Source organism: Nycticebus coucang, chromosome 14, assembly GCF_027406575.1.
Source record: "Nycticebus coucang isolate mNycCou1 chromosome 14, mNycCou1.pri, whole genome shotgun sequence".
In the NCBI taxonomy this organism is placed as follows: domain Eukaryota; kingdom Metazoa; phylum Chordata; class Mammalia; order Primates; family Lorisidae; genus Nycticebus; species Nycticebus coucang.
The window spans coordinates 95,951,032-95,961,765 of record NC_069793.1 but is presented as its reverse complement, the minus strand read 5'-3'; the positions used below and the strand labels follow the sequence as shown (position 1 = coordinate 95,961,765).

At 43.3% G+C, this 10,734-nt stretch overlaps 1 protein-coding gene across 4 annotated transcripts in view; it reads left to right on the top strand.

The window, feature by feature from the left end:
* Nucleotides 1–846: 846 nt before the first annotated feature.
* Nucleotides 847–10,734, top strand: part of DEUP1 (deuterosome assembly protein 1) — a 128,377-nt gene continuing 118,489 nt past the window's right edge. For all 4 annotated transcript variants that reach the window (XM_053560538.1, XM_053560539.1, XM_053560537.1 and 1 more), the window contains exons 1-2: nucleotides 847–985; nucleotides 2,294–2,366. In XM_053560538.1, the coding sequence (XP_053416513.1) occupies nucleotides 2,338–2,366 (29 nt within the window). In that variant the 5' untranslated portion in view covers nucleotides 847–985; nucleotides 2,294–2,337. The remainder of the gene's footprint in view (nucleotides 986–2,293; nucleotides 2,367–10,734) is intronic.

Here is a 10,734-nt window from a genome sequence, read left to right as displayed (position 1 = left end):
ACTGGTTTCAAAGCACAGAGCTCAAATAATTTACAACATACATACAAATGGTGGAGATGCCCCACTACCGAGGAAGATAGAGGAATAGGTCCAACCAAAAAACTTTATTAAATAAAAATATATGTATGAAAGTAATGATTTCCCTTGTTGATACAAATAATTATAAATTCTGTACACCATCTATTCTTCCCTGTCGTTTCCTCTCTGAAATCAAGAGGGTAGGACAAATTCTGTGATCAATTATTCTTGGAACTTGACGGGAAATGAAGAGAATGCGGAAGGGTTCCAGTTGTCCCACGTAGCAGCTGTTTCCTTCTCGCGGACAGGAGGCCGCACGGTTCGCTCCGCCTGCCGGCAAAGTGTTCAGGACCCAATGTGTCCCACAGGACAGACAGGTACCAACGCGACTGTCACCACAAGTCCAGGAACTGCGGACTAGCCATGCGGTTAAAAGAAAACTCCCTTCTCAGCTGGAAGAGCCCTGGCTGACTAGAGAAAAGAGAACCCCTTCCCACACTATTTCAAATCTGGTTAAGAGAGATTTGGGGTGGGGAGGAGAAATCGAGGGAACTTGGGAACGGACCTCCCCGCCCTTGACACTGTTCCTTGGTGATCCCCTTGGTTCATTCATTCAACAAGTATTTCTCGGGAGCCGCTGGGTGCGGGGCACTGGGGGTCCTGAAAGAGCCAAGGGCGCGGGCGGAGGCCGCCTGGGTCTTAGAGGGCACTGGACACATCGCCGCGGGACGCCTCGCCGCGCGCACCCCCCTCCGCGGGGCCCCGAGCTGGGGCCGCGTCTCCATGGCAACCAGTGGCGCCGCGGCGCGCGCGCGGGGAGGGCGAGGCTCCAACGGCCGGCGGCCGGCGGCGAGCGCGGCGGCGGGTGGCGGGGCCCCTCGGGGCGGGCCCAGCCGGGCGGGCGGTGACCCCCGCGGTCCTGCGCCCCAAAGCCTTCAGACCTGCTGGTTGAGCGCGGAGAGCGCAGGTAACCGGCCTCGCCCCAGACCCTCGCCCAGGCCCCTGGGCAGGGCTGGCCCCGAGGCTGGCGTGGAGCCTCAAACCGGGCGGGGAAACCCCGAAGGGCGACGGCTCTGCGGGAGGCTTCTCTGCGCGCGGGTCCGGGTGGGGGCGCGCGGGGAGTGGACAGGGCCCGGGTGGGGGGACGGGGACTCGGGGGGTGGGGACAGAGCCCCGGGTGGGGGGACGGAGACTCGGGGTGGGGGGACAGGGCCCCGGGTGGGGGGACGGGAGCCCCGGGGGCACAGGGCCCGGGTAGGGGGACGGAGCCTGGATGGGAAGACGCCCTTGCAGAATCCCAGAGCAGAGATTGTCCCTGCGTTGGAAAGTCTAGGTTCTAGTTGTGGGGTCTTGGGCAAGTCCCTTAACTTGTGTGTGTCTCAGTTTCCCTGACATTAAAGTGAGGGATTGAGAACCTACGCAGTTTTTTTATCCACCTGTTGCTTCTGGTCAAGTTTGTCTTCGCCACACCTGCTCCAAGCCTGAACAACGCCCCCTCCCACCCCGTTCCGCACTCAATTTCAGGGTTACTTTTAAATTCCTTTGATTTGGAAATGATGTGAGCCCCAGCCTTCCTCCTTTCCACCACGTTGAATGCCGTTTAATTGACTTTTTATTCAGTGGTTTGGGAGTTCGTCCTTTTCAATACTTTGTCCCTTTATTCTCATAGGTTATTTTTTAAATGAATTTTTAATATTGGGAATTTTTTGTTTAACTTGAGGCAAGTACTAACTACCATCCCCATTTTTGTCAAGAAGTGAGTCAGTGTCCATAGAACTATTGAAGACTTTCAAGATTTCTATTTTAAAGCCGTTCCTTGTGTTTTCATCTCAGATCTCAGGGCATATTCATTGTAAGAAAATGTAGGAAGGGCCGAGGGAAGTAAATACTCAGAGAAAGACAAACCTTCCGGAGATCCACCAGAATAGAGATTTTGAGAACATCTAACTAGCCAGAACTTAGAACTCCTCCTGAATAGGAATTCTGTTTTTCTCGTCCCTGTGCCCTGAACACTTGGCAAAGTACCTAGTACCCGCTGTTGCCCACTGAGTGGTAAATGGATGCTCTTTCGGTCAGTACCCTTACTTCAGCTCATCACTAAGCTGACATCATAAATGCATACACACACAAAGCCCAAGTTTCTACATTTAGTAGAACCAAGAGCTGCCGGACTCAGAAAAACTCACACCAAATGGTTTTTGCCAACAGCAAAATTTTCATGTTTTGTGGGTTAATAAATGCATTTTAGGAATGTAGATCATTTTTTCCGTAACAGATTAAAAATCAAGAAATATAAGCCAGATGTAGCAGTTTGTTGACATGGAGAACCAAGGCCATAATGCAATGGGGTAAGTGCTGAGAAATTCTACTCATTTATTTTTTTATTCCAGACGGATATGTGTGTGTACACGGTTAGGTTGCATAGTTGCATTTGTGCAACTAAGGGAAAGTTCAAGTTATAGTTGTCTCCTTCACCCAGGAAGTGTGTGCCATATACCCAGGCATTGTTCCTTTGGGGAAATTTCCATTTAATAAGTAGATACTTAACCATATGAAGACTCTCTGAGGAAACATGAATTTTCAAATTTACAAATAATAGAAGGATGTTTGGGGGCCAGCGCCTATGGCTCAGTGGGTAGGGCCCCGGCTCTATATACCGAGGGTGGTGGGTTCGAACCCGGCCCTGGCCAAATTGCAACAACAACAAAAAATAGCTGGACTTTGTGGCGGGCGCTTGTGGTCCCAGTTACTCGGGAGGCTGAGGCAAGACAATCACCTAAACCCAGGAGTTGGAGGTTGCTGTGAGCTGTGACACCACAGCACTCTACTGGGGGCGATAAAGTGAGACTCTCTGTCTCTAAAAAAAAAAAAAAAAAGAAGAAGGTTGTTTCAATTATTTTTGGTGAGAAGGATGGGGAGAAAATTCCGGTGGTTGTAATTAAGAACATATGAATTTTTTCGATTTTGTCTCCATTAATCCACGCTTAAAAGTGGATTTTTTTCCATTTCCATCCAGTGTTGGGGTAATGTGTACCCAGGCAGGTCTTGTGTGCAGCAACTCTTAGCCACGTTGCTCCTTGTTTTGCTATATCACGTCACCCAAGTTTCCCTCTACCCTCACCCCTTAAGGCAGAACTCAACACTTATAAACACAGCCTCAAATTAGATCCAGTTCCACAAAACACCAAAAAAAAAAAAAAAAACTGGATATTTTACCAAAAGTTGCAAAGAGATATGGAATACAATTTAGACAGTATTTGCCATAATAGAAAATTAATCAAATTACAAGTATCTGGCCCTGCTTCTTCCTTGCTACCAGCACCACAAAGGTTTCTCTTCTTGTTTCGCCAGCCAACTGGCCACTGGTTGACCCCAGAGACGTGTGGCTGGGAGTTGGAGGTGTGCTGCTGTATTGCCTAATCTCGACTATGAATGAGTCTGGCATTAGTCACACCACTCCAGATGTGTCCCTTTCAGTGCTTCTGCTCAGACCCTGAGATCGATGTCAAGCTGAAAGAAAGCTGGTCAAGTCTGGATGATAATATCACTTTCTTAGCTCCTGCTCCACACTCCTTGTAACAGCCCTACTAGGTAGCAGTCTCATGTTACAACTAGGGAAACTGAGTACACTAGAGTACAGTTTAGGCTCTTGTAACAGAGATCCCAAAGTATAGTGGTTTAAAATAAGACTGAAGTTTATTGCTGTTTCATGCACTAGTCCAGAGATGAGCAGACCAGGGTTGGTATGGCAACTCAACCATCCTCATTAAATGATTTCCATCTCTGGGCCCAATGTGATTGTTCCAGCTCCCTCTGTAAATGACTGCTCTGCCGTCATGACTGTCTCCTGCCAGAGAGAAGGGAAGGACAAGAGGAGAGAGCAAGACCTTTCTTTTTAGGAGAATGAAACTTAGTCCCAGCAGCAAGAAAGGCTGGGTAAAGTGATCTCTAACTGGGCAGCCATACAGCCAGAGGAAGCTTAAAGTTCCATACTAAAGGAAGAATAATGGGTATTCATGAATAATTAGCAGCCTCTGCCACATTGAGGCTCAGAAGGATAGAAAGTGGGACAAAGAAAGCAGGTACTTGCCCCATGATATACACTTTGTTAGTGGAGAAAGTAGAATTAAATTTGTATGTGTAACTAGGTTGGAAGTTGATGACAGTGCGCAGCAGGGAGCAGTCTGACTTGCACCCAGTAGCAGGGCCAGGTTAGGAGTCCCGATTGAGCCTGCCTTGGATTCCTGTATGACGATGGCACCAGAGCCAAGGTGCAGATTGAAAGTCTCAAACCTGAATTTGGGAACCAGATATCACTTCACTCCTGCAAATCCAAGTCCGTGGAGAATTTTGTCAGTTCATTTGAAAAAAAGTATTGAGTACTGAATGTGTTCCAGGCACAGTTCTAAGCCCTGTGGGTCATACAAAGATCATTAAGAAACAGACCTTTTCTTTAATAGAACCTAGAATTTAGTTAGGAATGCTAGGGTTTCTTTGAGTACAATGTGAGAATTACTAGAGATTTCCCTGAGGAAGAACACCAACTCGTCCTAGCAGACCTGGGACGAGACATTGTCTGCCCTGGTCTCCAAAGTCTAGATAGCTCAGGTTGGCTTTGCCTCTGTCTGTCCCACATGCTGTTGAGAAATATGTAAAAGTCTAGACCACGAGTACAATAGGCCCTCGTTATCAGGGACTTGTTATACAGACTCACACCCTGTCACCTGCATGTTTTATGTAGCAACCTTCCTTTAATGAATATTTATGTCAAGTCTGCTGTGAGCCGCTCATTGGTCTAGGGACCAGGAAGATAGTGAACAAAATGGACACCAGATATTTCTCAAGGACCTTACACCGTAGTGGAAGAGACAAATAATAAACATATGTATCATGTGGTGATGTGAATAAAAATAAAGCAGGCACAGGGTGAAAGGACTGGAATGTGAATGGGTGGTCAGACCAAGGTGCTGTGGGAAGTGGGAGCAGAGATGGTGTCTAGGTGGAGAGCACTGTGGAGCGTGGGGACAGCAGGTGCAGAGAGTGAACTGGGAGCTGCACTCAGAACCTTCTCTGACACCATGGTTATGATAGGGTTTGATTGTAACGTAGCCATGATTTCTTCCAATTGTAGGTGTTTGTATTTGTGCCATAATAATCAGTATGAATTCCTTCTAATTGAAAGTCATCTTTATATTTGTCCTTTTTATTTTTAGAGTAAATTTCTAGAACATAATTATAATATACATTATATCTTATATAATTATAGAATGATAAATGATCTATTTTTATTGACTTTTTTAGAGAACTATGTTTTTGTTTTCTTATTCTACTGTTTTTATTTTCTAATTTCTACTGTTACTAATTTGCCCTTTAATGATTTATTTTATCTTCTTCTGATTGTTGAGTTGAAAAATCTATTTCAGCAATTTTCATAATTTCTTTAGATAATAAAAGCATTTAAGGTACAGCTTTGCTGCTTACTATAGGATTGGTATTTCCACTGTCATTTTCTAGATAGTCTGTTATTTCAAATTTGATATCCTCTTTGACTAAAGATATATTTAGAAATTGTAATTTCTAGGGGCGTTACATTGTCTGTTTATTATTACTTTCTAATATTTCTACTACCATGGTCATATAACATGGCCTATATGATTTTGACTGTCAATTTCATTGTGATTGTTCTTATGGTCTATTGCATGAACTTTTATAAATGTCTTTTGGGTATTTGAAATAACTCTATATTCTCTTTTGATTGAGTGAAAAAGTTAGCAAGTTATACATATATAACCAACATTTTCATTTTTATTGTTATGTTTACATAATGTTTTTCAAATAGACTATTACTTTGATTTTGTCTATTTGATCCACCAAATTCTAAGAAAGATCTTCATTAGGATGTAGTTTGTCTAATCCTTCTTGTGTTTCTGATGATTTTTGTTTTACGTATTTCAGCGTTCCCTTACCAAGTATGTCGGGGTTCATGGGGTGTTACATCTTCTCTATTATATGAACTAACATTATAAAATTTATCACAATTATAAGCTAATGTTTTCTATTTAAATTCTTTGCCTGGTATTAATATTGCCATCCCTGCTTTCTTTCTTTCTTTCTTTCTTTTTTGCAGTTTTTGGCCGGGAACGGGTTTGAACCCACCACCTTCAGTATATGGGGCCAGCACCCTACTCACTGAACCACAGGCACCGCCCCACATCCCTGCTTTCTTTTTATTTTTATTTTTTTGCAGTTTTTGACCATGAATGGGTTTGAACCCACCATCTCTGGCATATGGGGCCTTTGCTCTACTCCTTTGAGCCACAGGCACCGCCCCCTGCTTTCTTTTTAATGTACTTTAGTCAATATCTTTGTTTATCCCCTTTTTAACCTTTTTAATATCATATTTAGTGTGTCATTAAATCTTTTTAATCTTTTTAAGCGTGTCATTAAGTCTTTTTAATCTTTGTCATTAAAAAGAATTTCCATCGGGCGATGCCTGTGGCTCAAGAAGTAGGGCACCGGTCCCATATGCTGGAGGTGGCGGGTTCAAACCCAGCCCCGGCCAAAAAACACACACACACACACAAAAAAGAATTTCCATCATTGTCCTTTTTTGGCTCTAGGTTCTGGAGGAATTTCTTGCTTTCCTGTATTCTCCCGTTTTTATTTCAGCAGTGATTACATTCTGTTATTTACTGCCTCTTGGTTTGGCAACCATGTTTTTATCTCCAAGAACTTTTTTTTCACCTGTTACTTTTATATAGTAAATCACTTTTGTTTTATGAATGCAGAATATCCTTGAGTATTATTAAAAATATAAATTAGAAATGTTTCAAAATATCTCTTGCTTCTTATAGCTACTCTTTTCAGGTATCACCTCCACCTTGTTTCCTACGTTAATGCCAGTCATTCATTCTGTGGGTGTGTCCCTGGTGTATTTCCTTACATCCTTCAGCTTGTGCCTCTCCTCAAACGCTGATGGCTGTTCCACGGCCCAACCTTTATCCCAGACTCTGCTACTCTAAACGTGAAATCAATGAGCTTTTTCAGAGAAATCTGTCGGTCAACTGCAGTGTGGCGTCAGCTCCCTGAGGACGCAACGTGGCCCCCAGCCGATGTGCTGTGAAATTTAGTATATTTAAGATTATTAAATCCTATGTTTAACAAACTTCTCTCTGAAGGTCATTTCCAAATAGGAGTTCACAAGTGCATTGAGCAATGCTAAGGTCAGTGGAACACTCTCAGAGTTCCAGAGTGAGTGAATTCTGGAGTGTTGCTTTTTTAAAAAGTCACTCTTCCTGTGTAAGTAGATGCACGTATGATGGATTACTTCTTTAAAATATCTTTTCTAACTGAAAAGAACATTGATCCAGGTTGTTCTTTTCTTAGTTATAGGTGTATGTAATTTTAAATGTCATTTGCTTCTTCATTGTTACCAAAAAAAAACCCCAGCAATTTACTGTTCCCGCCCCCGTTTTCCACTCCCAAAGGTAAACACTTTCCATTCTAATTTTTTTAGTAAGTATCTCTGTCTCTCTAAATAACATGCTTGTCTTGCTACTCTTTTATTTTTCAGTTTTAGGCATTATCGTTGGCTTCAACAATGAACAGTTTTTATGCTTATCAGTGACTCGTTTCCACCACATGCAAACTCTCACACTTCCTAATCTTCCATCCTCCCAATATATCATAATTTTGGTCAGATCAATAGTATTTGTCTTATTATGATATTGTAAGTACGCCTCACCTCTGAACCATCCTGTGCACTGCGACTCCTTTTCTCTTCTGACACATTTTGTTTTTCTTGGAGTTAATACCTCTTGTATCTTAATTATAAATTTTTTAGAGTTTTCCAGAAATGTCTTTCTGTTTGTATTTGACCTACCTTGTCTTATCACGGGAGCTGCTTTCCTCAGATGTCTGAGATCCCTGCCTGCTTGCTCCTCTTTGAGAGGTAGAGCTGGTGGGAAGCTCATGTGCCCCTGGTAGGACCCATAGTGGTCCTCACTGTGTGGTCAGCAGGCCGGGCAGTTTTCTTGCAGGACGCTATGTCACTCTCTTGCTGTCTTTTGTCTCAGGTTAATCAGATTCCAGACTCTCCTGCCTGGAGGGTATAAAATGGGCTGCCAGCATTCTGGGAGGGGAAAGGGCTAGGGATTTAGACTTTTACTGTTGATCTAAACCCCCACTTGCCAGTATGGTGGCCCTACCTAGTGTTTCCCCAGTTCAGCTCCTCTCCAAGTCTTTTCACCCTCTCCAGAGAGTGCACCTAGAGTCTGATGTCAGTGTGGCAACCCAGGCGTCCCACCTGGAGTCTGATGTCAGTGCAGCAACCCAGGCGTCCCACCTGGAGTCTGATGTCAGTGCAGCAACGAGTCTGATGTCAGTGCAGCAACCCAGGCGTCCCACCTGGAGTCTGATGTCAGTGCAGCAACCCAGGAGTCCCACCCGGAGTCTGATGTCAGTGCGGAAACCCAGGCGTCCCACCCGGAGTCTGATGTCAGTGCGGCAACCCAGGCGTCCCACCCGGAGTCTGATGTCAGTGCGGCAACCCAGGCGTCCCACCCGGAGTCTGATGTCAGTGCGGCAACCCAGGAGTCCCACCCGGAGTCTGATGTCAGTGCGGCAACCCAGGAGTCCCACCCGGAGTCTGATGTCAGTGCGGCAACCCAGGCGTCCTGCCCCTTCCCATCTACTCTTCCTGTTTTCATGCTCACACTCACCCCTCTTCCCAGAAATACCTAGATGGGTTGCTCCTTGGCTTTCTCCACTCCCAGCTTCCATTTTTTTTTTCTTTTGTCCTTGTAGGTTTAACCTTCAGGTTTAAAAATATCTCTTTGCTTAATTTTAATAGGATTTGGGAAGGAAGCAATATATATGTGTTCGGGTTGGAAGTCAATTTTTCACGCAAATGGAATTCAGAAGAAAAGAGGAGTTGCAATCTTATTTTCAGATACATGTGGATTTAAAGCAACTAAAGTCAAAAAAGACAAAGACACTCACTTTATATTGGTCAAGGGAAAAATACAACAAGAAGACATTTCAATTCTAAATATTTATGCACCCAATTTAAATGCTCTCTGCTTCTTGAAACAGACCTTGCTTAGTCTGAGCAATATGATATCCCATAACACCATAATAACAGGGGACTTCAAAACCCCTCTCTCAGACCTGGTCAGATCCTCTAAACAGAAATTAAACAAAGATATTAGAGATTTAAATGAGACCCTAGAACAACTGGGCTTGATAGACATATATAGAACCCTCCATCCCAAAGATAAAGAATATACATTCTTCTCATCACCCCATGGAACATTCTCCAAAATTGATCATATCCTAGGACATAAAACAAACCTGAACAGAATAAAAAGAATTGAAATTCTACCTTGCATCTTCTCAGACCACAAAGCACTAAAAGTGGAACTCAACTCCAACAATAACGCCCAACCTCACACAAAGGCATGGAAGTTAAACAACCTTATGCTGAATGACAGTTGGGTGCAGGAAGAAATAAAAAAGGAAATCATTAACTTTCTTGAGTATAACAACAATGAAGACACAAGCTACCAAAACCTATGGGATACAGCAAAAGTAGTCCTGAGAGGAAAATCTATCTCTTTAGAAGCCTACATTCGAAAAACAGAAAGAGAACACATCAACAAACTCACAAGCCATCTGATGGAATTGGAAAAAGAAGAACAATCTAAGCCTAAACCCAGCAGAAGAAAAGAAATATCTAAAATCAAATCAGAGATTAATGAAATTGAAAACAAAAGAATCATTCAGAAAATTAATGAAAAATGGAGTTGGTTTTTTGAAAAAATAAATAAAATAGATAAGCCTTTGGCCAGACTAACTAGAGATAAAAAAGTAAAATCTCTAGTTGTGGAAGGCTGACACCACAGCATCTATTTTGTAGGCCAAGTGCCATTTCCCATACTAACAGACTTATGTTTCTATTTTCCTGCAAACGCTAGGCCTCTTCTCATAAATCATGTGAGCAAAACTTGGAAACTTGACGGTGGGAATTTTCTGCTGCGGCCAGGTGCTGCGGCCGGGTTGCTTGGATACCTGGTGACGCAAACCTCTTCCTTCACCCACCCTTATATACTTTGAGATAACATTGTAATAAACGAGACTTGATCAGACTCCTGTCTTGTCTCCATTCTTCGCGCCCCTTGCCCCTTTTTCATTCTCACCCCCTCCTCCAGGTATCCCTGTCGACTGACCCGTGGGCCGGGCCATCTAGTAACCTCAATCAGAAATGATAAAGGGGAAATAACAACTGAGCCCACAGAGATACAAGAGATCATCTCTAAATACTACCAGAAACCTTATGCCCGGAAATTTGATAATGTGAAGGAAATGGATCAATATTTGGAATAACACCCTTTCCCTAGACTTAGCCCAGATGAAATTGATATCCTGAACAGACCAATTTCAAGCACTGAAATCAAAGAAACAATAAAAAATCTTCCAACCAAAAAATGCTCTGGTCCAGATGGATTCACACCAGAATTCTATCAAACCGTCAAAGAAGAGCTTATTCCTATACTGCAGAAATTATTCCAAAATATTAAGGAGGAAGGAATCTTCCCCAACACATTCTACGAAGCAAACATCACCCTGATACCAAAACCAGGAAAAGACCCAACTAAAAAGGAGAATTTCAGACCAATTTCACTAATGAATATAGATGTAAAGATTCTCACAAGCCAT